The following is a 27,270-nucleotide window of genomic DNA, read 5'->3' as shown; positions in this document are numbered from 1 at the left end:
GTCATAATTTTAGTGAATAATAATCTCTGCTATTAATTAGTATATAATTATATTTTTCTTTTAAGTCTTTTATTAGATCATAAATTATTTCATGTTTCAGGCCTAGAGACATAAATCATTACTGTTTTTGCTGGATAACATCAGTCCAATAGCAAGCGAATATGTGTCAGTAGACAACAATTACATAAACGTTTTATTTTTAGACTGTGGAAAGGCAGACATTTCGTTTAATTTTCGCATAACTTACATCATCGAATAAATATTGAAATTTATAAACCTGTTTATTTTAATCGCAATGACAAGACTAAATAAGCAATTAACCTTATTGTGTCATGAAACAATTTGTATCATTTGCAGCATACAAACTTTGTATGTAGTTGTAAAAACATGTAACGGGGTAATAGGTAATAGGTAAGGTATCGTCTGTTGAATAAGAATCGAGATAACAGGCGTCAAAAATAATCCTACCTATACAAACCGCACCGAAGATAAATGCAGTCTACATTTTCTAGGTGCATGCTCTATATAAGTTAAGACGAGGAAACATTAAATAGAACAGGAAATGCTAAAAAAATGTATGATTTATAAGACATAATACACCTTAAAGATTATAAAATTGAGCAAAGCAACACATACAAAAATGGAAGTAAGCAAAGCAATTCATGATTATATGGATATATTTAGCTTAGGGTATTACGAAACATACTCGTGACATGTAGTCAATATTTGAGGACCAATAACTTCGAAATTAGACGGTAAGTTAAAATAAATAAATAAATGGGACGTTAAAAAAGCAGCACAGCCATATTTGTAACATATCATATTAATTTAGTTGATAATTTAAATAACATTTTCATAGGTAAACAGTCGGAACAAACACTCCAACAGAATTTGTTTTTAAGCCAACAAAATAGATTTTGTTTGTCTTACGTGATTGATGACGTAGGTCTATTTATTAAATTTATTTGCTTATAATTTAATGTTACATTATATTTTATAATTGTAGGTGATGAGCGGCATACTTTCGACTGATGCTTTGGCAATTGTACTAGTAACTGTCTTAGCGAAGCTCTTGTAATCTTAATTAGGTGATTCGGCTTTAATAATTGTGGATGATTTTACCTGTAGTTAATTCTTATTTGAAATCTGTCTGATTGACTTAAATCTCTCCGCTCGTGTATAGTTTCTGTCGAGTCGCCATGGTCAAAATTGGTTAGAAGGACATAAATTCTGATTGTAATTAATCGTAAATCAACACTTAAGACAAATATTCATGATTCTCATTTTACAACAATACCTGAAATCATCCCATTTCTATCATAGTTTTTGTTCTCAGTTTCTTGTATATAATTGGAGCATCGATAGTGTCACATTCTCGTACTAGAAATCTACTGGAGCAATCTTTGAACTGTCTGACGCCTGCGTCATCAATTATATTAAGAAAATACTTTGGATTGCTTTGAGATATATATAATCTGACTTCAAACGGCGAGAGATTATTATTTGACCTGCATATTTTAAGCGATTTGATTTATTTATAAAGAACTTAAGAATATATTTTTTGAATGCTTTGATTCTCTGGGCTGATATTTATTTTAATGTTTAAATTAGACGTCAATTACGATTGAAAAATATTTTAATAAAACTAAAAGAAAGTTTGAAGATACTAATTGGCCGAAGGGCATTAAAAATTAAAAAGTCCAATTATCTCCAAAATGTTTTGTTACTCTACTAATATATTATTTTCGATAAAATTTTAGGTAGCACCCAAATCTAATCATGATGATATATTTTTTGTAACAGTTATCGAAACGGGAAAATTAATTTGTTAAGCAAACGCACTGTCATTTTCATATTACGAGTATTTGTAGATAAGCTGTCAATCATTAAATGAGTTTATTAACTAATAAAATTAATTTACGTAAACGAGAAGTTGTAATCACCAATCAAATAGATTGATAAGCAATGTCCGTCTCTTAAATGTGACGATGAGGTATTTATTTCTTTTCATTTACGCGTGCTCAAGCACGTGCTTTCAGCACTGGAGAATATAACGCGATGAGTGACTAGTACCTTCCCGGACAGACTTTCACAAAGTCCTACCATCAAGCAAAATTGCCATTTAATTCATGTGGCTTTGAAACGTTGAAAGCTAGTTATTTTTACATATCCTTTAGAGTCTATTTGTTAGTGTCAGCTATAAGTCTATTCTTTATGCAGTTTTTTAAATTCGTTGTCGCGGAATCCATTTGACTAAGGGTGGGGGTGACTACCACTGTTAAAATATTGAATAGTTACCTTAGTTACAAAAATAATATTGCTATCTTAACCATTAAAATCTTTTAGGGACTTAAGTGTTAAAATCAAGTACATTATAATTAATAATAATAATGGTAATTAAGATATGTTAGATATGTCCATCAGAAATATCTTACGATAATACTATTTCTATTTTCAATTACTTATACATTATTTATATAGTATTGTGTTATACTACAATTAATTGCTTTACTTGCATAATCGATAAATATTTATAAGGCCCTAGAGAAAAACGTCCAGTGATTATTAAGTATTATTTAATATTAACACCAGCGCCAGCTGATAATGAAGTTATAAGCAGAATGTATGTATATAGGTCCACGTATAATGAAATTCTTTCACAGCGAATGCTTATAACGCTAACGACTGTTTATCATTAATTATTCAATTGTTTACACTTCGAATGTTTACGAAGGTTAATCTTCCCAATTACCGCATTCGGATAGTTGAACGTTGAGGAGCCGTATGCAACGTTGCGCGGGCGCCGCGTGCCACACAACTCGCTTCGTTTTGTTCCACTCGGTTCTAGTCCGCCTTGCCGGTCACGCGTGTATTCCATCGGAAATACTTTCGGATATTTCTCAACACGTGGTCCTATTATCAATAAGTCGACCCGACGTTCTTAGAAAACGATAATGGGCCGATAACGGCTAATTGCTCCCAGTTGTTATCGTGAAACAGATCGCGAGTGCAGTGTCAATCAAGGGTGTGATGGCCGAAAATCGTGCGCTTATACCCGAGCCTGTCACCATGTACACCCAGACGGAAGCATTGAAGGATGCGAAGGACCTATCTAAGAACTTAATGAGTGAAGATTACGAGCGACAATACGCGGGTACGGAAAGGGTTAACCGAAGGCGGCACGGGTGCATCGTCTTCGGCGTGACCGTAGGGGCTTTAGCGGTTTGGTTACTGGCTCTTACAATTGTTCGAGAGATACAACTGACTCATCTCCGAGAAGAGGTTGATGAGCTTACTGCAAACATGATAGCGATGTCAGCTAACGTGATGTCTCTTAACCAGAAACTCGAAAACAACAAGTTATTTAACGAATTTAAAGCTCTGGAAGACACGGTGAGTTTTTATTGTTTACATTCCTCATTCCTTATGTCTCGTGGAAGATAGAATACACACATCGGCATATTTAAATATGTCATAGATAAAGTCAAAATGTATAATATTAAACAAACACATGTATGTTTACGATACAAATATTATTTTAGGTTTTGGACACAATGTTTACTTCAATGCTTGAAGTAAACATTGCTTGCAGCATGACAATTGACTACAATAAATTCATAACATTTTCATTTACTGTGTTAATTGGCGCTACTATAAAATGTTGACTTTACTGAACATTTTTTTTGTGAAATATTTACATAAGTATATATAATAGTCACTCTATTGACTGAGTAATTAATAATTATAGCTAATTTAGTTTCGCTATGTCGTTTCGTTATAAATTGACAACATAATTTAAAACTGAGTGTGATGTTAAATAGATAAGTAGTTATTACAAATAATTACCTACAAGTATTGATTTCATTTATTTACATAATCATGTAATCAATGAAGTAACAACTTGAAGCTTGATAATACATAATAGTCGGAGCCAGTCCAAGGTTCTTTACCACGGAGATCATTACATTCAATTGACTTGATCATTGATGATGTTGTGATAGAATATAAAACAATCCAATTCATACTCATAAACCGTTGAACATCACTATTATTTCTTGAAGCAAGTATTTAAAAGCTTTTTTTAACTGTTAATAAAAACGTTGATTTATTAATTTACTTATTCGAAGAATATTAAAAATACCTATAAAACACTTGAAAAACAGTAATAAAATATATGCTTGGTGGTATACACACCAGTGACTCATTTCGGATTCGTTGGAATTGATCATAAAGTTTTGTAATATCGTGTCGGTTATTTTTGATCGAAACAAACATTTCAGATGTTTAGCCGAGGTGTGCCAAGTATGAGGATGTTATACAAGTTAAATGTGTTACTGTAAATTGTTATTTATGCTGTTTTAAACGTTTTAACTCAAAATAAATCCAAGAAAACAAACATATTGTATATTTCGTACGGTATACTCGTTTGTTTAATTAATTAACTAAATGGGATTTTCCTGCCTATTGTTTTATAAAATATAGATTGGTTTATGGGTTAGGATTATATTCATTTGCACGCCTTGTTTTTACGTTCTTATTATAAAATATACAAAATATTTATTCGTTTCTAGTAATTAGTTAACTAGTAATACTGGGATTCGTTTTTTTTTTTGTAAATTTAAATTGCATTATATTTCGTACCAAATATATTATCGGTGGTATGATCAGACAGTTTTTGTTTACAAAATTAGATAGAACCACTATCTAATTTTGTAAACGGAAACAGTTTCTTTATTATTATATTGAATAGAATTGAAATTTTTTCGCCTGATTATTGAGTCACTGTAATAGTTTAAAGTTGAATGCACAATGAATGGATTCATACAATTCCGTGTAAAAAATAGCTTGACCAAAATCGGTGGCGGATGTCCGCGCTACAATATTTGGAACTGGTTTTGTTCGCAAACCAGTTAGGTTTGTAAATAAAAAATGATGCACTGCCATGGCCCTCGTTGCGCAACCGCTATACTTAGTAAACGCTTATATTTTTCAGTCCAATATCTATCCCATTTTACATCTACCACGGTAAATTTGACTACAGTGATTAACTTGTATATTGTTCCGTTTTCTGTTTCCTGTCTTCAGTCGTGATGGCTTCGTATGAGCACTGTCATATCTTCTTAATTGAATAGGTGGGTAATGGATAGCTTAAAAGAATGTAGACTAAGATCTTGTGCTCAAACTCCGGATCTGTTGAATATATTGCGGAGTTTGGTGTTTACACTCCCATGCCTTGGAAAACACGTAAATACGTTGATCTTGGTTTAAGTTCAAACTCTCTCTGGTCCCATTTAATTATAAGGAATAGAAAGTTATTTTGTGAATGCGCACACTTGTACATGATTATGTCACCTGCACTGTTGAGATAGTCCGACGTGTTCAAAATTAGGCTTCGATTACACTTTAATTGTTTAGGCATGACATTTATCTATGATGGTATCTATTATCATTTATTATATATTATCAATTGTTAGTATGCATTGTTCATTTCTTTAAGAAATATTCTCGATGTCACAAATACAGAAATAAAAATTCATTATTACATGCGTATATAAAATATAATAATATTATAAGAACATAAACAATTTATAAATAGGAATGATCTTTACTGTGATTTCTAAGAGAATACATGTTATTAAATCTGTATTTTGTAATTAAAAATTGTAAATGCATAAATTTTTACATTGCAATCCACTTAATTTGAAATAGAAATTCGAATGAAATCGTAACAGACACAGAATCAGACATCGAAACAGAAATCGTGAGAGACATGTAACAGTAACGAACACCGACCTATGAAAACAAATTAAGCAACCGAATACTCGGTGCTTGCCAAGTCAAAAGCTGCGGTCAACCATTAGACCCATGGTCACAGTAATCCACAGTGATCCACATCTTTTAACTTGACCATCTCGTCCTAAGTGTAGACATAATAAAATGTGACCATAGTCATTAATAGATTGAATTTTGTATTATAAATATAAATTTTGCAACATAACGCATACTAGCTAATAATTAGCGTATGTTCACCTTAAAACAATTTTAATTAATAAACGTGCTTTTTGAAGCGCACTTGAAAAAGTTAATTTTGTATATATTAATAGAAATTATATAACAATCGGTATAAAAGTGTTTAATGGCTAAATACACATAGATATTATTTAATAATGTACTACTAAGTGATTTCAATATTCATAATAAAATAATTGAACACAAGGACCGTTAAGCTTATCTTAATAAGACATTTTAGTCACAAGCTTATTGTAGTGAAGGATCCGAAACATAATCCGCCTTACTTTATTATTGATCGGATAATTTAATTAATTAGTGAGAGTTGATTTTAATGTTTTATTATTTATATATTGTGTGCCATTTTTTTATATTGATTAGACAGTTCATTCGGGGTCATTTAATTCATCAAACAAGACGTCCAATATGTTTTCCCTTACTGTTTAAAAATATGTACGATTCGAATCGACGGTCAGTACAAGTCACGTCAAGTCAAGGTCAATGTTGTTTATTTACCTTTCCTCTTCCATCGATCCGAAGTGGATTTTTTTACTAACTTTGAATTTTGAACTAATAATTTGGTTTCCTTTTTATAAGCCATATTACACATACCTTTTAGCAGGTAATTTAATGCGAATGCCTATATAATACATATTTAAATTATTATTTATTGTTTACGTATATATAAAATATATGTAATATTATGTACACGTAATAAATTCAAGTTTCAATCGCCTAAATGTATACAAGATATTAAAATATAATAACACAGCTCTCAACACACCGTGATAAATTAAGCGGCAATAAAATTGATGCTCGATTCATTAACTTTTAACAGCTCTACATGTGTGCTACTTGGATTTGGTTTATTTGTTACTCAGACTTTGTCTTGCCGACTATGTTTAATTAATATTACTTTTGGTAAACAAACAGCAATGTTGCTTAAAATATTCTAATATGTAAACTTTTTTTTTATAGTATAGGTTGGCGGACGAGCATTTGACCCAGCTGATGGTAAGTGAACGCCCATAGAAATTAGCATTGTAAGAAATGTTAACCATCGCTTACATAGCCAATGCGCCACCAACCTTGGAAACTAAGATGTTATGTCTCTTGTGCATGTAATAACACTGGCTCACTCACCCTTCAAACCGGAACACAACAATAACAAGTACTGCTGTTTTGCGGTAGAATATCTGATGAGTGGTTGGTACCTACCCAGACGGGCTTGCACAAAGCATAGCCACCAGTGGGTAACCAACTCTTGATTCAGTAGGTAATTTGACAAGAAAGAACACATTATATTAGACTTAAATAAGAATTGGTTAAAAAGATTTATGAGCTTAAAGAAAAAAGGAGATAAAAGATATACGGCTGACGCGTAGCTAAGCTGGATTATTTTAAATGCTTCTAAAGTATTAAATCTCTATAATATTTATGATATTTACCATTTATTATCTTTTCTGCTTCATTGCTCTAATGAACATTATAGAGGTATAAAGGTGGCACAAATAGATTGTTGTTGTAAATATAGATTCGGTGAGAGTATACAACGTTCGTTGGAAAAACGCCAATGTTTGCAAGCCGTTTTGTAAATTCAGCGCTGTGCGCACGTGCAGTGTGTGAACGTAAGGGACTCAGTAAAATTAGTGCTTACCGATATTACATTTGGATTACATTTCAAAACTAAGTTGTTATTGCCTTAAAGAATTTATTTGTAGTAAATATAGATATTGACGTAATCTCTCTTGAAGGGCAAAGGAAGCAACGTGTGGGTACGCCTAAACTATGTGATATGTATAAAAATAAATTGGTCATCGAATTGAATTAATACGAGTTTACATTTTATTTATAGAACCGGGCGGTGGTTCTAAAGGATAAAAAAGGCACCCGGATGCGCCAATGTTTATAGAAGTGATTAACGTTTTTCCTCGAGATTTTTTGTTTAATATAATCAATTAATACAATGAACACCGCGCCGAGTATTTTCTTTACCCATATACCGTTATAAGCAGTCTACACATCCCATTATATTTTCCTTTCCTGCACTAGGAAATTTACATATGCATAGCAGTATGAAAAGCTTTATACAATATCTAAGCACTATACTTATGTGAAATTATGATATATAGATAAATATTAACAAAAATTTTAAAGCTTATACACAGGTCTTTGTGTAAAAGTTAGAACGTATAAATTACTTCGTTTCGTTCAATTCTATATTGCAAAATAAAAAGAAAACTATTATTTTCGTGAAATGTTATGTTGTAAATAACAGTCGTTTTTAACGCAGATAAGAAGACATTACAATGCCAAAGTTGTATCTTTTATCGTTTACGTCTTCATAATGTTCAATGTTAGAAATAATGGTTGACCTTTCGTCATCAGTCGCCGCCAGATTTATATCTATGTAAAACACAAAAAATAATCGGAATTAAAAAAAGCGTATTTTATTACTGTTAGACTTAAACGGAAGATTGTATAAAAACATGATTTTAAATTAAAATATTCTTGTTAAGAATTATGAATAATTCAAGTACAAATGAATGTAGAACATTACTTGGCTGTTTTTTTATATAACCGCCGAATTGCTTTATTTATAATAAATATTCAAATATTTCGCAATAAAACATCAATTTAGATACAAAAATATTTTTATTGCCGCGGAAAACGGTAAAAGACTTTATTAAAACATTTTTAATAAATTATCTGTCACGGTAAGTTATGATGGCGCCAAAGATTAAAATTTAAATATTATTTTGGCGCAATATTTTGTCGCATTGGGTACTAATAAAAATGTTATGAACTTTTCTAAATTTTAAATTTATAAACTCCATATTAAATATAAATACTATTATACTTACATAGCCGTATGCCATTGAACAGTACAAATACACTGGTACATATGCAAAATAGGTATATAAGCCAAACATAAAGATATATTAGTCTATGTTGATATTCGGATCCATGGTTCTTTATTACTATCATTCATAAGAAGAAAGGCTATGTTTAGGCCACGTCGTTCAAAGATATCAGATGACTACAAAAAGTCCTTGAACGGAGACCACGACTCAAAAAGAAGAGCAGAGTATGTCCCTACCTAGTTTGGCGACTTAAAGAAGACGGTGGCGGCAAGCCCAGTCACAGTGACATGAATGCGGCCTACGAGTATGTCCAGTTATAACCTTAAAAAGTTGTTGGACGGGTGCATAGAATTTCACTAAGTTCACTTAAATAAATTAATAAAATGTACGCATAATTTCTAACATTATGAATAGTTATATATTTTACGTAATATGTAATTTTACGGCTTCATAAACATAGCAATATGAACTTCCCAGAACTGATTCTTATTGTACTATCAGTATAATCAATTAAGAAACTAGATTTTAAAAGAGATCCATAGATGCAGTTATAGTTTGCCGCAATAATGGCAGAGTCGTAATAATTGACATTCGTATTTTGCAAACACATGACAAATTCAAAAGAAAAAATCAAAATAAAATGTAATCATTAATATATAAAACACACATAATATAATGTAATGTTGTCAAGGTGTAAGTATTATGTGGAAAATTTCCGCGTCATAACATAAGCGTGACAGATATAATTAAAGACTTATGAAGAAGTTACTTGGTCTGAAGTATTTGGAGCAAATATGTATTGCAACTTACAATGATATGTTGCGGTAATTATATTTCTAGTCAATATTTTTGTTTTTAGAATGTGTGTCATTATAATAACAATTCATTAAAAGAAATCGCAAATTTTCAAAAAAATTATATGCCTATGTTTGAAATCCATCTCTAGCTTTACCTACATAGGTACCATTGTAGTGCCCAGATGAGAATGAACGTGATCTAAAAATAATCTTTCAACATCATAAGCTGCTTCTTGGCAGTGTCTGGAGATGAAATTGTAAAATCTATAATTATATATATTTTTATTTATAAAATCATAAGGCGGACAGGCATTTGGGTCACTTGATGGTACCTGGTCACCGCCTAATACACAACAAGTAACAATACTAAGTATTACAGATTGGCGGTAGAATATGTGATGAGTAGATGGTACCTACCCAAACGGGCTCTAAAGCCATACTACAGTAAATATTAGTATTTACTGAAATACACGTTAAATGAGATCTGACAGATGTTTTGTGAGGCCATCAACACGTTTCATTGCAAGAAATACTTGTAACACCGAATTAAGAGTTCATGACCTATGATTGCCATCACAGGAGGTATTGTTGGTCCAGTAGAGACCGACAATCGAGTTAGCAGAGAGGATTACCCACATAAATCTAATTAAAGTGGCCACTGGCCGCCCGCATGACAAATATTAACCTAACGCCCACATAATGCCAACGAAACCATTGTTAGCTTTGGATCAATGAATCACGCTGTAACGAATGTATTTTAATTGACGTCATATACGTAGACATTTGTTACTTTAATTGAATTTCTAGTAAACTGTAATTTACAATAAAGAAAAGTCTAAGAAGGGTTTTATAATGCATATGCATGCACCATAATAGTATTTCGTTTGTTTATTTGATTTTATAGTTCAAAATTTAAATACAAATTAGATAATTTTATTTCGAGCAACAAAAAACATAGTCAATTATGTTGATATTGAAATAGTAATGATAATTAAATATATACTACTGCAACGATAGTCTACGAAAATCATTAATAAAACGCCTAAAGTCAAATTATACATATTTATATAATTTCTAAGTATAATTAATAATATAACTTGATTCCGACGTTGGATCATGATTCATTTGAATCAGAAAATAACCTTTATATATATATATTAAGTAAATAAAAAAATACTGCAAAACACATCCCGCAAGTGTTTTCCGCCACAGAGAAGAGACAACGCACCAAAACTCTCTGCTGAGACACTCGAGCTCATGAGAAAACGACGAGAACTACCATCGTTTTTGTCAGATAAGGCCTTAAACCGAACAATAAAAACGCTGACGCGACGCGATCTCCGACGCTCCAATACCCGTGCCATCAAGGCTGCGATTGAGCAAAATCGGGGATCGAAAGTGTTCGCTCGCAAGTTTGGGAGGCCGCGTCTGACAAAACTTAAAACTGAAAATGGTGGGGTCGTTACCTCTAGGCCTGAGATTATCGGAGAAGTAGAGAGGTTTTATGGGCAGTTGTTCTCTTCAAGATCGGATAAACCCGTGGGAATCAGTATTGATGACCAGCGCGCCCCTCTTATGCGCCATTACTCCGAGGAGCTCCCGGTCGTTGACCAAGGAGAGATTAGGGCGGCTCTAGAACAGCTTAAAAACAACAAAGCTCCGGGAGATGACGGAATCACAACAGAGTTGCTTAAGGCAGGCGGGACTCCGGTCCTGAAAGAGCTAGCAAGCCTCTTTAATTCCGTCATCCAACATGGCAAGACCCCGGAAACGTGGAGCGGGAGTGAGGTGGTACTGTTTTTCAACAAAGGTGATAAAACCCTCTTGAAAAACTACAGACCAATCTCCCTCCTGAGTCACGTGTATAAGCTGTTCTCAAGAGTCGTCACGAACCGTCTCGCCAGACGACTTGACGAGTTCCAGCCCCCAGAGCAAGCCGGCTTTCGATCAGGCTACAGCACCGTGGACCACATCCATACTGTTCGGCAGATTGTGCAGAAGACCGAAGAGTACAATCAGCCGCTGTGTATGGCATTTGTGGACTACGAGAAAGCCTTCGACTCCATCGAAACCTGGGCAGTGCTCGACTCATTGCAGAGATGTCATATCGATTGGAGATATATCGAGGTACTGAGATGTCTGTACAACGCCGCTACAATGACTGTCCACATCCAGGACTGTAAGACGAAGGCGATCCAACTGCGCAGAGGGGTGAGACAGGGGGATGTAATATCCCCGAAACTGTTCACCAACGCGTTGGAAGACGTTTTCAAAACGCTGGATTGGACTAGGTATGGAGTCAATGTAAACGGCGAGTACATCTCACACCTTCGATTTGCCGACGATATCGTCATCATAGCAGAGTCGCTGGAACAACTCACCGAAATGCTGCGTAGCCTAGGCGAGTCTTCCCGGTGTGTCGGTCTCGGTATGAACTTGGAAAAGACCAAGGTCATGTTCAATAGGCATGTCGTGCCGGGACCGATATACGTCGAGGGGAAACCTCTCGAAGTTGTTAGTGAATATACCTACCTAGGACAGATAATACAAGTCGGTAGGAACAACTTCGAGAAGGAAGCCGATCGAAGAATTCGCTTGGGATGGGCAGCATTTGGCAACCTTCGTCAAGTCCTCAAGTCGTCTATACCGCAATGTTTGAAGACGAAAGTCTTCAACCAATGCGTCTTACCTGCCATGACATACGGTGCCGAAACGTGGACACTAACTGCGGGACTAGTCCACAAATTCAAAGTCGCTCAGCGTGCTATGGAGCGAGCTATGCTCGGAGTATCTTTGAAGGATAAGATCAGAAATGAGATTATATATATATAGAAAAGAACCGGAGTCACCGACATAGCTTGCAAAATTAGCAGGCTGAAGTGGCAGTGGGCTGGTCACGTATGTCGTAGGACCGATGGCCGTTGGAGCAGACGAGTCCTAGAGTGGAGACCGCGAATCGGCAAGCGCAGCGTAGGGCGCCCTCCAGCCAGGTGGACCGACGACCTTAAGAAGGTGGCGGGCACCAACTGGATGCGGAAGGCGGAGGACAGGGAGCTTTGGCGCACCTTGGGAGAGGCCTATGTTCAGCAGTGGACAACGATTGGCTGTTGATTGAAGTAAATAAAAAGTAAAATTAGAGTTGAAGCCACAAATGAAGAATTTATACATCTATGTACATATATCGTAACACTTTATATGTATAACAAAAGGAATATAATATAACGTCTAGGCGACCGATCCTTATCAAGTAAATAACTCATTGCACCTTATATTGTTAAATGGTTAAGTGTTAAATTTCACTATACTCTGTCCATTTTGTTAATCATTTTTTGATAGATAGAACTAGTGAGTGCGGCAATGTAACGATTTGATTATCGATTCGATTATTGACAATTTACTTGGTATTAAGCGATTAACGGTTTTTATTGTTGTACAAAAATCAGCTCTTTTTTGTTTCTATTATTTGCTTATTTATGGTAATCAAAAGTGAGTTGGAGTGGATTGGAGCACTCGTACCGTAAAATATAAGCTCACGCTTACTTAGGGAAGTGTAGGAATATTATGAATTTCTTGAAAATATATAAGTATTTTTCTACCAACCCGCATTGGAGCAGCGTGGTGGAATAAGCTCCAAACCTTCTCCTCAAAAGGGAGAGGAGGCCTTAGCCCAGCCGTGGGACATTAACAGGCTGTTACTGTTACTGTTATATAAGTATTGTAACTATACTAATTCTGAAAAAAGTGGGTTTAAATCTACACCTGTAACAACGTTATATAACTAAGGGGCACTGGCTTGGTAGTATAGGCTTAACAAAAAATATGTGAAAGCTACTGAAATAACGATTACCTTAAGAATTTAATTTCGAAGTTATTTCAGAACGTGTAAACACATATTTTATGTTATTATTTATATGTAGTGAATGTAAATCTTTATCTCTGGCAGATCCTTGTTAAATACGACATAGCTGCACGTAAGTGTCCGTTGATAAGATCTCTTGATCGCCCGAAGGCCGGCGCGTCAGACTATCCGCCATCTTTGTTTTATTGCCATCAAAATGCTAGATTCACACAGGAAATGTTAAGCTGTTATGAAGCATTAACGTTTTAATATTACTAATTTTAGGTTATTGTTGAACTTTGAACTTACATTGATCTTATCTTCACATACCTATGCTATCTCACTTGAATTATAAATGCATCTATAACAATTATATACACAAAAAAGAAAGATACGTACAAAGGTGGTTTTAGAAAGCGATCAAAATTAAAAATAATTATGAATTCAAAAGAATTTCACCTCCATTTCACTAATGAAGATGAAATAATTAAGAATGAATGAGAATGAGTAAGTAAGATGACTGAATTAATTAAGTTCATTGTTTTTTACTAATGGCTAATAAAAACACTACAGCGTTTATATAGATAATAAAAAAAAATGGAGAAAATAATTCGTTGTGTAGAAGACATTTGTTTTAATATGTATGTATAGTTTATATATACAGTGATTTAAATCGTACAATTTCTATGTGCTTCGAAGTAATAAACGGTCCCCGAGTTTCCTTAGTTATATCGATCCCGGCCCTCCTACGTTAGTGAAGATGGAGGCTTCACTCCTCCCTTTGCTTTTGTAATCAGTAATAGCCGTATCAAGTACATTTTAATGTCATATTAAAAATATTAATGTTTTTTGAAACTGATAACTTACGTTAAGATACAAGGTGTTAGTAAATATATACAAAGTTATATAATGTAAAACGAATACCAGATGAACATTCAAGTTACTATAATTAAATAAATACGCTTAAAATAATTAATGGTCAATCCCTTTCCTTATAACCGAATGGTGGCGACCATTATTTAAAAATAAAATTCCTCGGGGAAGAAATAAGACCCGGCAACAGGTAGGACTGTTTATACATATAGTCACGTCCGTTCAGAATAATTAATATTCTGTGCGCGCATAATAGCATTAATATTAATATCTCATACACACCATTAATTGTATATTAACTGGTTATTTGAAATAAATATTTATTATAAGTTGTAATCTAGTCATAATTCGATATAATTGCTGTGCTTCTAAATTATTCAAACCGACAGTATTATGGTTGTAGCTAAACGTACTATTTAGGTAGTTTAAACTTTTTATTACATAAAGTTGGTTTCAGTTAATTTGTTTCTTCTGTTTCAAGAAAGTCAATAAAATAAAATGTTTAATCAGAACTGTATCAATTTCATTGCACGAAATAAGACACATTAAATGAAATTTAATATTTATTTTTATGAAATAAAAAGACAAATGTGATTGTGGATAAAAATATTACAATTTTTAGCCTGTGGCTTTACCCGCGTGTAAAGGGGGAATTGTTAGGTTTCCTTTTTCTGTAAGGTGACATGTCCTCTGACAACTTGTTTGCAATTTTATGACGATGCGTTGAGTAGTTAACACGTGAAACTGTAACAAACACACAATCTCATTTTCGCATTTATAATATTAGTTACGATGTTTGTAGGTAACGCAGAGCATAGTTCTTAAAAATATTTACATTAACAAAAAATTGTGTTATAAAGAAAACCGTTTTACCGTATAGAACGAAACAATGATCACATGGCAAGCATCAGGTGGAAAAGACAGTCTTTTCTTCCGTCTGTCTGTTCTTAAAAATTAAAATGGGAACACAAAAGTTTTTTTGTGGTACATTCTACTGTTAATAGGTAGTACACATTAACAAGGATGGTTATGACTCGGATGATCGTGCACAAAACTCTACCAGTATCTATGTATTTATATTGTATATCAATTTGTTTGTTCTAAATATAGAGTTCATAGAATTAATTAGTAAATGAATGTACTATTCTCATTAAATAATCAAACCCGTTACATCGATTGCTTCTAAACAGCATGTGTTATAAACATTGAATCGCATTTAAGAAGCCATGATGGACTTTAATGTATTTATTGTTTTTTAATAAGAAATAGTAATTGTAACAATATTTGTTAGCTTTACATTTGATTTAAAAAAATATATACGGAATAGGTAGGCGGACAAGCATATGGGCCTGACCCGATGGTAAGTGGTCACCAACGCCCGTTGATAGACATTGGCATTGTAAGAAATGTTAACCATTGCTTACATCGCCAATGCGCTATCAACCTTGGGAACTAAGATGTTATGTTCCTTGTGCCTGTAATTACACTGACTCACTCGCCCTTCAAACTAGAATACAACAATACTATTGCTGCTTGGCGATAGAATATCTGATGAGTAGGTGGTATCTACACAGACTGAATTGCACAAAGCCCTATCACAATGTATGTTTGTAAAGTTGTCTCAGACACCTGTGTAATTAATCAAAATAACTACATGAAATATAATAAGCCGACGCTTAGCAGCACAGATGTGTGAGCCTTTATAAATAAAGATATTATAACCCTCGTTGAGTGGCTTAACGCTCGATGATTTATGACGGGTATGATCGTTAGAGTAAAAGAAATGCCTACCAAAATTGTTTTATAAATATGTTTTCTCAACATTTTCTTTTGGGCTCATTACCTTTTTTAAAAGAGAATTAGTGTTTATTTCATCCTCACGTTACGTTATTATGGGTTACCACTGCCAATCGCGAGATGATTTCTAAATATAAACGCACTTGACAAATTAAGTAGCAGATACTTGTGTAGATATAAACCCGCGACCTTCGATTAAGATACACGAGTTATCCATTGAGCTATATTTATTCTAAGCTAATTTTACTGAATGACAGTATTACTTTCGTATTTATAATATTAGTATAGAGGTTGATAAAATAACAAAGGAATATGTCATCCTCTTTTAAAAACACATTAGATGCTTAATAAAAGCTGCCGAAGACATGTTTGTTATTTGAAGGATCATGTTTAAGCTTAAAAGCCTTATCGCCTTGACGTCTGCTCCTGAATAAACAACCATTATAAATATAATACACGTGATCCTATTGTTTGAGTGGTATATTGCGTTACGAGTGCCAGTTAGGTCGGGTCGCCTACGTTACGTCTAGTCGGGTTACGTTATCTAAGTAAATGTTTTGTTATTTATTAAAAATTCTTTAAGGCTATCTATGTTTTCAAATAATATTTCAGCGGCATATTATCACGAATACCGCAATGTTTCTAGTATGTTATAATCGGGTTATAAGCGCGATCATACTGTTTGTGTACTGTTTTTTATCATCAGTCCAAACAGAATTGCGGTTAGATAGATCGGAATATTGAGTATGAAATACATATTTATTAATATTAAATATGATAAGTTTTAAATTATTATGAGTTTTTTAATTGGGTATAAAATTGACCAAGATTTACTTTTTTGTTAATATGTAATAATACATTACGCACAAATTAAGTTGGCTGGACTGAAGTTTGCATATGTACTCGGATGTACAATTGTACATACATATGTATATCATGATAGGTCGCAGATCGAGAAATTGGTTACGAAATAGATTGGCTCGTTTAAATCGACCGAACAAAAAAATCAAAAATAAAATTATTATTATTGCTTATTTTTAAGAATAAAACATAACTTACAATAAAAATATGAACATATATAAAATGTCTTTAATGCTCTGGAATAAAATTAATTTGTCAATAAAAAAAAATACGCTTAGTAAGGTAAAAAATAAAAAACCGGATTTCCCTTACAAAATATAATTTAAACTTCAAGGTGACGATGTAGTCATCTTAAAATTTAAAATGTTTCATAATTTTCATCATCCGTTTCTGGCATTAATTATCTTTACTAATATTATAAATGGGAAAGCGAGTTTGTTTATTAGTTTATTTGTTTGTTACGCTTTCTCATCTTAACTATTCAACCAATTATCATGAAATTATTCATATACGTTGTCAGGAATACAGAAAAGGACGTTTGGTACCTATCATCCGTCCTTCGCTCACTCGCGGGCGAAGTGGCGGGCGGAAACTAGTGTTATATTAATAGAAATTATTAGATGAGTTTACTAAGTTCCTATTACTGTTACCAATTTACTACATGTATACTTGTTTTAATGTACAAATACTTACGTATCTGACATTCGCAACCAAACAATACGTATTACTGCTTCCAGCTTCTCTTGTCTCAGTTTCGGTAGAAAATAAAATTAATTTGATATAAATAGATATATATCTTAAATAATTATCATTCTTCAATATGGAAGTAAAAACGTATTATCAAAAACATCATAATCAAATAAATCTTATACAAGGATACTTTTATTTTACAAAAACCTTTGAAACGTCAAATAGTAAGATTAAACGAAATATAAACCTACCGTCAGAATTTTTATTCTACCGAGAGAAACTTCGTAATTACTCTTTTTTAGACATCAAATTGCATACGCCATCTATATACAATGATTTTTACATATCTTATATTAATATCAACGAAAACTCCACGCTTTTTTATCTATACAATAATATTACTTCAATTAATGATTATTTTAAAATAACGTTTAAATATACTTTTGACATCACAAGCAACAAGCAATCTACTGCTTATATAAATTATAGTAACTTCCTCTACACTATACTGCGCAGGTCATTATCAATCAATCAATCTCTAATTGATGGTAGCCATAAATTAATGAATGATTGGTTAATTCTTTATCGAATGTGCGGACTTATTTCTATGATTTTATTTTCAGGAGTTAATTATTAATTAGAGATGGTAATTATATGTAATAACATTTTAAAACATGGTGAGACATAGTAATAATATATTGAATAAAGTGAATATTAAGTAGAGTAATAGCATGTTAATATGCCACTTCTGGACAAATACCTTCTTTCTTCTCGTGGCAGAATTTAATAACATAACCCATATATGTCGGACCGTGTTTTGCTTCAGGTTTAAACCCTTAATCTTCGGTTAAAATGCACGTATACCATTGAGCTATCTCGGCTCTTTTACGCTGTATTATTTTAAATAAGCCCATACAATATTGTATAAAACTGTGATATTAACATTTATTTCAACAATCTAAAAACAAGTTAGGAGACAGGTTGCCTTATAGAGATGTTTTTGTATTCTGCGGCATTACCAAAAATAGATTCCTTGCAAATTGCATAGCGGTCGACACGGATGCCAAACACGAATTTTCGAAGGGAAATATTTCGCGGCGGTTCTATTTCAGTCGAATATGTGGGTTAATACGATTTTGCGTCCTCATGTCGCTTGCGTCATAACACACCGTGAAGCGCATCATGCACGGGTACATTTAATATCATATCCAATGAAAGCTCTACTGAGTTTATATTTAATTGGCTATTTTATCGCTCTACTATAATATAATTAATTATCTACCAAATACGTTATTAGTTTGGTGTTATTGATTTCCAGTACTTATCTTGTAATTAAATCCCTTCAGTCGTTAAGATGTGATCGAGTTACACTATCAAAGCTTTCAAAGACGTTTGCTTTTGTTTTCTTCTTAGTAAAGCTTTTGATATTCCGTTGTCGTAGGATTAATTACACCCTTACCCATTAATCAATTACAAATAGTAAATCAAAACCTTAATCAAGCAAGTACTAAATATGCCTGCAGTTTCTGAAACACTGATAAAAGTTAAAAAAACGATTGAGCTATTGATTTATATCCGAATTGTCGGAAGCAGCTAATGACGTAATAACCAATGAACGTTTAAATTAAACCCAAATAAGTTATATTGTAAAATTGATTACAGTCATTGACAGTTTTTAAAAGGTTAATCCATATAAAAATAAGGCAAACAATTAACGTAAACACGATTTGTTAGAGTATCGACAATACTGTAACAAATCGTGATCGTTTAATGAAATTTTATGATACATGATAATAATCATTTTTCGGTTTGGGCATTTGCTTTGGCTAAAGGGAACTGTCATGTAGATAGTCCAAGAAAATTTGGAACAAAACTAAGGGGGTAGCTTGATTACATTTTTGAAAATAATTAGCAATAACTTTTCAGTATTCTATTGACATGTAATGTAAGCGAAAAGCATAGAAAAATATACTTACAGTTTGCTAATATAATATCAAAAGGAGAGCAAAAAGCCTTTTACCAGCTCATGTACTAAAACGTAATACCCTAAAATTCATTTGACAGCTGATTTTCCGTTTAGAAAGTACCGTCGGAAAAAGACGTATATAGCTTTATCAATTTATTAGATACATATAATTCAGAATAATATTTTTTGACAATTTGCATTTATTAATTTAATTGTTAATACTAAAATTACGCAGTGAAGATTTTAACTTGTTATTCTTACAATAAATAATGCGTCATATTGCAATTACATATAATATAGTAGAGCGACCTTATTGCGATAAATGAAATATTTAGTTCAGCTAATTAAACAAGCACAGGCTCATCGAGTCTTTTTTTTAATTCTAGTGCTAAAATTGTTATAATTGTTCCTTGGTACCAAAAAACTTTACCTAAGAATGATATTTCTATAAATATGAGATCTTGGAAGTGGCACTTTTTTAAATTGTTACACAGCGTATTTAGTTGATTTATACGATTATTATACGATCAGATGCATATAAATTAGGATAAATTTCTAGACAATCTCACAATTTCTAAAATCTGTGACACAGATCCTCAAGCAATTGACTGTAACAATGCGTTTCATAGCTTCAACAAAAAAGTGCTAAAAAGCAGATTCGAGAGTCCCGTCCCGCACTCCATACACTGCTTTTTGGCAAGCATTTGCGCCTGAGACTAGCAAGGGTAATGATGACAATATTTGTAGATATCCTGTATACAAACAAATATTCCTCACATTTGTTATACTTTTGCGGTTTTATGAGCTCATTAAGAACGTCACAGTTCAGGAAACACAGTAGCGACAACTCTGTAGCCTGAATTGATAAATACTTGCTCACGCGTTGAATCATAATTTATATCAATAACCAGGGGTATTGTATGTAAGCCGTTATAATAATAATGACGGCTTACATATAATTTGGAACGCTATAAAACCAATTATGGGATTATTATATTTTCGTTAGTTTTATTAAATTTATTTTATATTTAAGCGATTAAGTCAGGAGGTTTTTTTTTTATAGAATAGGTAGGTAGACGAGCATATGGGCCACCTGATGGTAAGTGGTCACAAACGCCCATTTCAAACCGGAACACAACAATACCAAGTACTGCTGTTTTGCGGTAGAATATCTGATGAGTGGGTGGTACCTACTCAGACGAGCTTGCACAAAGTCCTACCTACTACTAGTAAAATCCGGTAGTATCCTGACTTAATCGATTGTAAATACGATATATAGGGAAGAAAAATACGTATATTTGCTTTGCTTGCCTATATTTTTATCAAAATTTGTTTCCGTCGGATGGAATATATGATAAAATTCAAAGTAATATACACTCATTTATATAACACACCAAGTCTATAATATGGACTCAACTCTGGTATGACGTTTTTTTAAATATATAGGTACGAATGTATTTATAATTATTATCTTCATTATTATGAAGATTGCGGTTTTTATCAATATAAACACCGCCATATATCTTAATCTATGTATGTGTATTTTTAATTACGATATTGACATAAAAAATAAAATCTCACTTAAACGTTTAATAAAACAATATTTCTAAGAAAGTTTGATTAGGTATTTAAAAGAATATTTAATGTAATATTAGTAAATTAAGGTAAAAAACATGAAGTCAATATACAATAAATACCATATTTCAGCCAAAATAACCGGTTTTAGACATTAGGTATTGCAAGGAATGCGATGGTTTAATGAATCCGCTTAATTCTGTTCGGAGCGATCAGTTTTGGCGATATTAAAGTGTAAAATCACTAGCTTGGAAATTCCCTGAACATCGCTAACATGTCTTTTTCAACGTTTTTATGTTTATGAAATTACAGTCATGTCTTATTACTTTTAATTGCAATTAATAATTTCATTACTATTCTCAAATGAACGAAATGTGATGACAAGAAATTTTTGAAAAAAAGCCAATTTTGTTTAATATATTCTTTTATATATTTCAAGTTATTGCAGTAAAATAAATCACATATAAATACATCTTGCAATCGAAGCTGAAGAAGATCAATTTGAATGTCATGAATCCTATTTTAATGGTTATTCTCAAAAGTAAGCTAAGTATTTATTTCTTTTTCAGTTCCGTATATAATGATTGAGTCTCTTTGTCGAATCTGACCAAAATTATCTTCTGTCAAAATATTTGACGTACAACGTACTGAAAAAAGAGCAGAGTATTTACGCATAATTATTATTAACATAATAAAAAAGAAGTTACAAAACATCATGAACTTTAACATTCTAAATTATATTAAAAGTACCTTACAAACTTTTGAGTTTGAGACAAAGAATAATAAAACAAATATGTAAACAATCTCTGAAAGTTTTATTATATTGAAATCTGTTTTAATATGAAAATTGAGCTGAGATGGCCCAGTGGTAAGAACGCGTGAATCTTAACCGATGATCGTGGGTTCAATTCCGGGCAAGCACAACTGTTTTTATGTACTTAATTTGTGATTATAATTCATCTCTTGCTTGACGGTGAAGAAAAACATCGTGAGGGAACCTACATGTTTCTAATTTCACGGAAATTCTGCCACATGTGTATTCCACCAACCTGCATTGGAGCAGCGTAGTGGAATAAGCTCTAAACCTTCTCCTCAAAAAGGGAGAGGAGGCCTTAGCCCAGCAGTGGGCCATTCACAGGTTGTTTTAATTTAATTAAAAATGCTTAATCGTTAGTTACGTTTAAGTATTTTAACGTTTGTGTTAGTTATAAATGTTGTTTTCTCTAATCTAATTAAATATGTGTGTAAGTTAGTAACGATATGTTTACGTATTGAAAGTATTTAGTGAAACAAAAAATTATATACAAATTTTATTAACATTGAGGCCACGGTAAAATTGTAAAGACCGTAATAATGTAAGTATATATAATATATAAGTCTTGTCTAGATTGATCTAAACTGTCGAAAAATTGTTAACGGATCATTCAATTTACAATCAAACGCATAAAATTTCTGTAGTATATAATCTTTAAGGCTGGTAAGGTTAATTTGTTTATAATTTTACTCAAATTGAAAACAATATGCTCCTTTCAAAATTTTCGACAGTCTGCAATCTATGTAGATTTATTATAAACTAAAAGTTCTTACAAAATTATCTGGTAACGTATAATACATCACATTTATATGTGTTGCAAATTCCAAGATTCCAATTTCAAGCAGTCATTATTGCAGATTCCAAGCAGTCATTATTGACTGCTTGGAATTGTGGCACAGATGCTAGCAGAATTTCCTCGTTAAATCGTAATTCCGATGTTTTAGGCGTAAAATTAACCAACGCTTCTGTCACGTACATATAGACGCCGTCAGATACTTTCAATTTTTTTTTTCGCATTAATTCTTCAAGGTTCAAGTGTTTCAAATGCAAACAACATATATCATAGATATAATTTGGAAATAGCATATTGTTAATTGTTAGTTTTATACAGGATTAATTGTTGATATCATATTATGAAGGTGAATGAAACAGTTTACTGGCAAATTGCCACTTTTCATTGCGAATGTTTTTAATAAAATCCGTATCGATTTGGCTCTGGCCCAGTTAGACACGCCATGAAATAAGAAATAGCCCAGCGAGGTAAATAGTTCATTAATAACATTTCACGTGTTTGTTATTATAATGAAAGTTTTAGTATTTTCATTTTGTAAAATGTTAACTGTTTAACTTACTCTAACAGTAGGTATAGATAAGTAACTAAATTTTTATAACTAATATGTTAATCTACGAGGAATCTACTACCTGTCGATTGATTCGATTGGCTTATTTTATTAACGCACAGCTTAATCTATAAAACATTAAAAATTGGAATTTGAAAAAACCTTTTCTTCTCTTAATCTATTATCAATGGATTAATATTTTTTTTAATTTGATTTGATGCTTTATTTTAGTCGTCTCGCTGGGACAGACATGACGCCGATGGGTGCTTCAAATGTTTAAAATTATTTAATACAGCTAAAACGAATATATGTACCTACAGATATGTTTAATAAAAGGAATAGAATATATAAGCACTACAGACACTTATATAAATATAATCGTGTGTTCTAAAGAGGTGCCACGCGCATCCATTTCAAATATTTTGCCCTGAGGCGGTCGTGGAATTGGTGAGCTGCGAAGTATTATATTGAACATATATACATATAGTATGATGCTGTAGGATACCTAGGCATCGTACTCTAGTGAGCATGCGTCACAAATGTGGGCGAGAGAGTCCAAGGTCATATTCGGGGATGAAATTGTTACATTCGTATCTATTTCCGAAAAGCTTTGTTGAATTATATAAGCGTTCAATTTAAATGTAGACATTCATTTCATTTTTGTGACGGATCTTTAATATTAGCGGTCAAATCAGTTCAAATAAATTACCGATATATTACTTATGTATAGTAAAACTAGTCGAGACTTAAATGTATGCCAATTATCTATTGTGCTATATGTTTTAGATTTTTCATTATAATTATGGATAGCTCAAAGCGTTGAAATTTTAATTGTTGAGCTATCTATGAGAGGTACGAGAACAGTTTCCCAATTTAATTCCAATTTAAAACAGCTGCATTTACAATTGGATTGATACGTTCCCGTCCGCCATTTTGCGCTAGCAGGTCAGGCGGGCGACGAGGAAATGAAACTTGATCCACTTATCCGTTCCATTACCGTTAGTCTTTATCATTCCTAAAAGTCAATTTATTTTAGCGAACCAGGACGTGACATCAATGTTTAGTGGTTTTAAAAACACTTATGAGAAATCATAAGCGGGTCACGCTTTGTGAATTATGTATTCGTATTAACGAATTATTTTGATATAAGTTCAATGATCTTAAAAACAAAGGACTAACGTCCGTTCTTATTAGCTGCTGACGCGATGCCAGCCGGGAAAATTCACGCTCTGGTTGCATTGAGATGTAGCAATGGGAGCCATAGTATTTCTATCGACAAGTTGGTTTATAGGAGATGGCACATGTGCTAATAAATGATTTTATTACCACATGCCATTTTTCACTTCAAATTCACTCTCGCCTAAGACTCTGTCTATTTATTTAATATTTATGCTCTTTATTTATGGTCTATTTATAAATAAATTATCGGGTTCAATACATGGCTGTGAGCTTTCAAAAGTGAATGTGTTCAATATCTTTTGATAAGATATATGAGCGTGTTAAAACGTTTAAAAACGCATTCCATCACTGACACGTAAATCCTGAATGTAAAGATAGCTCTTGATCATGGACTTAAAAATTTAATGGATGAACTACAACGATAAATATTCATAGGCATAGTCATGAGATGCAACTAATAATTTAATGGTGTTATAAAGAATTTCGACTCATAATTTCATTGAAAAAATGTTTTCAATATATTTATGTCTTTTATTTATTTTTGTAAGTTTTTTCATAAAATAGGTAAGCGAACGGGCAAATGGGCCACCTGGTAGTAAGTGGTCACCACCTCCCATAGACATTGGCGCTGTAAGAAATATTAACCATTCCTTTTATTAAACACCAATGCGCCATCAACCTAGTGAACTGAAATATTATGTCCCTTGTACCTGTAGTTACCCTGACTTACTCCCTCTTCAAACCAGGACACTATACTACCAAGTATTGCTGTTTAGTGGTAGAATATCTGATGTGAGTGTGTGGTACCCAGGAAAGCTTGCATAAAGCCCGCTTGGGTTATTTAAGGATTGAATCCTAAATTTAGGTATAATATAAGAAGGTATAGTTATTCTAAAAATATAATTATTTTATGATATTATATAGATTATATGTTATTTAATTATATTCTAAATAAAAGTATTGCGCCATAGATATAATAGGAGCCGCAGTGGCACGCGGCCCGTCAAAACCAATTTAAGCGCTCCAATTGATTGCGGGCATAAATTTAAACGCCCCTAATTCTCTTACCCTGATCCGTGAATAAATTACAAACATATATTTTTAAATCCGTAAATTTGTTTTTTATTTATATTTCATAATTGTTTTGTCATTTATAATTTATATAAATAAATATTATTTTAGCCACGAGAGCTTTGTGAGGCACGGGAAGGTTAATCCTTTTGTCTTGCTCTTGATTTCTTATCGAATTGTCGTATTGAATGAAGGAATAGACATTGCATTTGTGCTCGCAAACACATTAGATTAATGCAGTATAACAGTGGAGTCGGTTAGCCATTGATATTAGCAGCCATAGCCGAAAATCAATCAGAAAGATAAGTTTTATTTAAAATAGATGCTTGCAACATAAACATGGCTCTATTCTTACATATGTAAATACTTTGATTATGTAATAAATATATGACCATATTAAAAGATTTTGAAACAATGAAAATTATAGAATAAAAAACACTATACTGACTATGAAACTTGTTAAGGTTAGAGAATATTAGAATACTTAATATTATATTAATAATATATTAGAATACCTATATATATTATAATTGCAGTTAAAGAATAAGTAGCGTATCGGGCCACATTTGTTGACAGAATGTATTAACTTCCGTCGCATCGTATTGGAATCTTGAGTCGTCTGTTTCAAGATTCTTAGATTTTTATTTGACATTTTATACAACTAAACACATTATGTAAATTGCAATATTGCTTAAAATAGTGAATTTATCATTATATATAATTTATTTAGATTTTTAGATTTTGTAAAAGATAGATATGTAACATACTTAACGCTTCTCTCACTCATTCCATTGATGGGCCGCATGGAAATCAGTTTGTTAGTTTTTGAGTATATCCCAATAGACAGACATGGCGGGGTACTTTGATTTATAATATGCAGTGATTACTTTAAACAGTGGTTCTATAATTATTATGATGTCAATATGGACCAGATGGGCAATGTTAATCATGCGTTCAATTATAATGATATTTCGTCGAAGTTAATTACTTTTTATCGAAATTCGATCGAAGTGCTTAAAGTTAACGCGCTGTGTAATCTATGTAACTTCATTAGCTGTCCAAATTATTTTAAAACTGAGCGACATTTGGTTGTAATTAAGATGTTTTCCAAAAATTTAGTCTTCGTCATCTAAAAGTATGAATTTTACGAAGGCTTATAATAATATAATATTTAATGTGTATATATATATTGTAGTTATTGTTAGAAAAAAAATCAGACATTATTCAAATAAGTAAAACCAAAATATTATCCAAAATTAAAATATAAAAATTAAATAGTCACTGTAAAGGGTTGAAACGTTTTATTTCGAGCTATTAAATGAGATTGTTTTAAAAGCAATCAATCGTCAAATAATGCAGCTGTTTGTTATAAATGTTCTATTCAATCATAAAACCAATAAAACACGCTACAAGAACATTAAATCCCGTCCTTGCTTGTAATAGCGATCAAATGAAACGATTATTTTATTTTTGAAACTAAGCTTTTAATGCTTCGGGTTTCGTTTAATAACTATAAACAAAATATTTCAATCTTTTATGTTTATAAATATGATCGGTAATGAAGGAAATTTTATTAAAAAGCCAGCTCTTTGGACA

General features: G+C 32.4%; 1 protein-coding gene across 2 annotated transcripts in view; it reads left to right on the top strand.

Moving 5' to 3' along the window:
* Nucleotides 1-2,775: 2,775 nt before the first annotated feature.
* LOC126772493 (uncharacterized) overlaps nucleotides 2,776-27,270 on the top strand; it is a 36,405-nt gene continuing 11,910 nt past the window's right edge. Inside the window, exon 1 of one of the 2 annotated variants that reach the window (XM_050492887.1) lies at nucleotides 2,776-3,393. In XM_050492887.1, coding sequence (XP_050348844.1) covers nucleotides 3,031-3,393 — 363 coding nt within the window. In that variant the 5' untranslated portion in view covers nucleotides 2,776-3,030. The remainder of the gene's footprint in view (nucleotides 3,394-27,270) is intronic. The other variant, XM_050492895.1, reaches the window with a different exon arrangement.

Source organism: Nymphalis io, chromosome 1 (assembly GCF_905147045.1).
Source record: "Nymphalis io chromosome 1, ilAglIoxx1.1, whole genome shotgun sequence".
Taxonomy (NCBI): Eukaryota; Metazoa; Arthropoda; class Insecta; order Lepidoptera; family Nymphalidae; genus Nymphalis; species Nymphalis io.
Note: the sequence above shows the minus strand (reverse complement) of the source record. Positions and strands in the feature narration are given on the sequence as shown.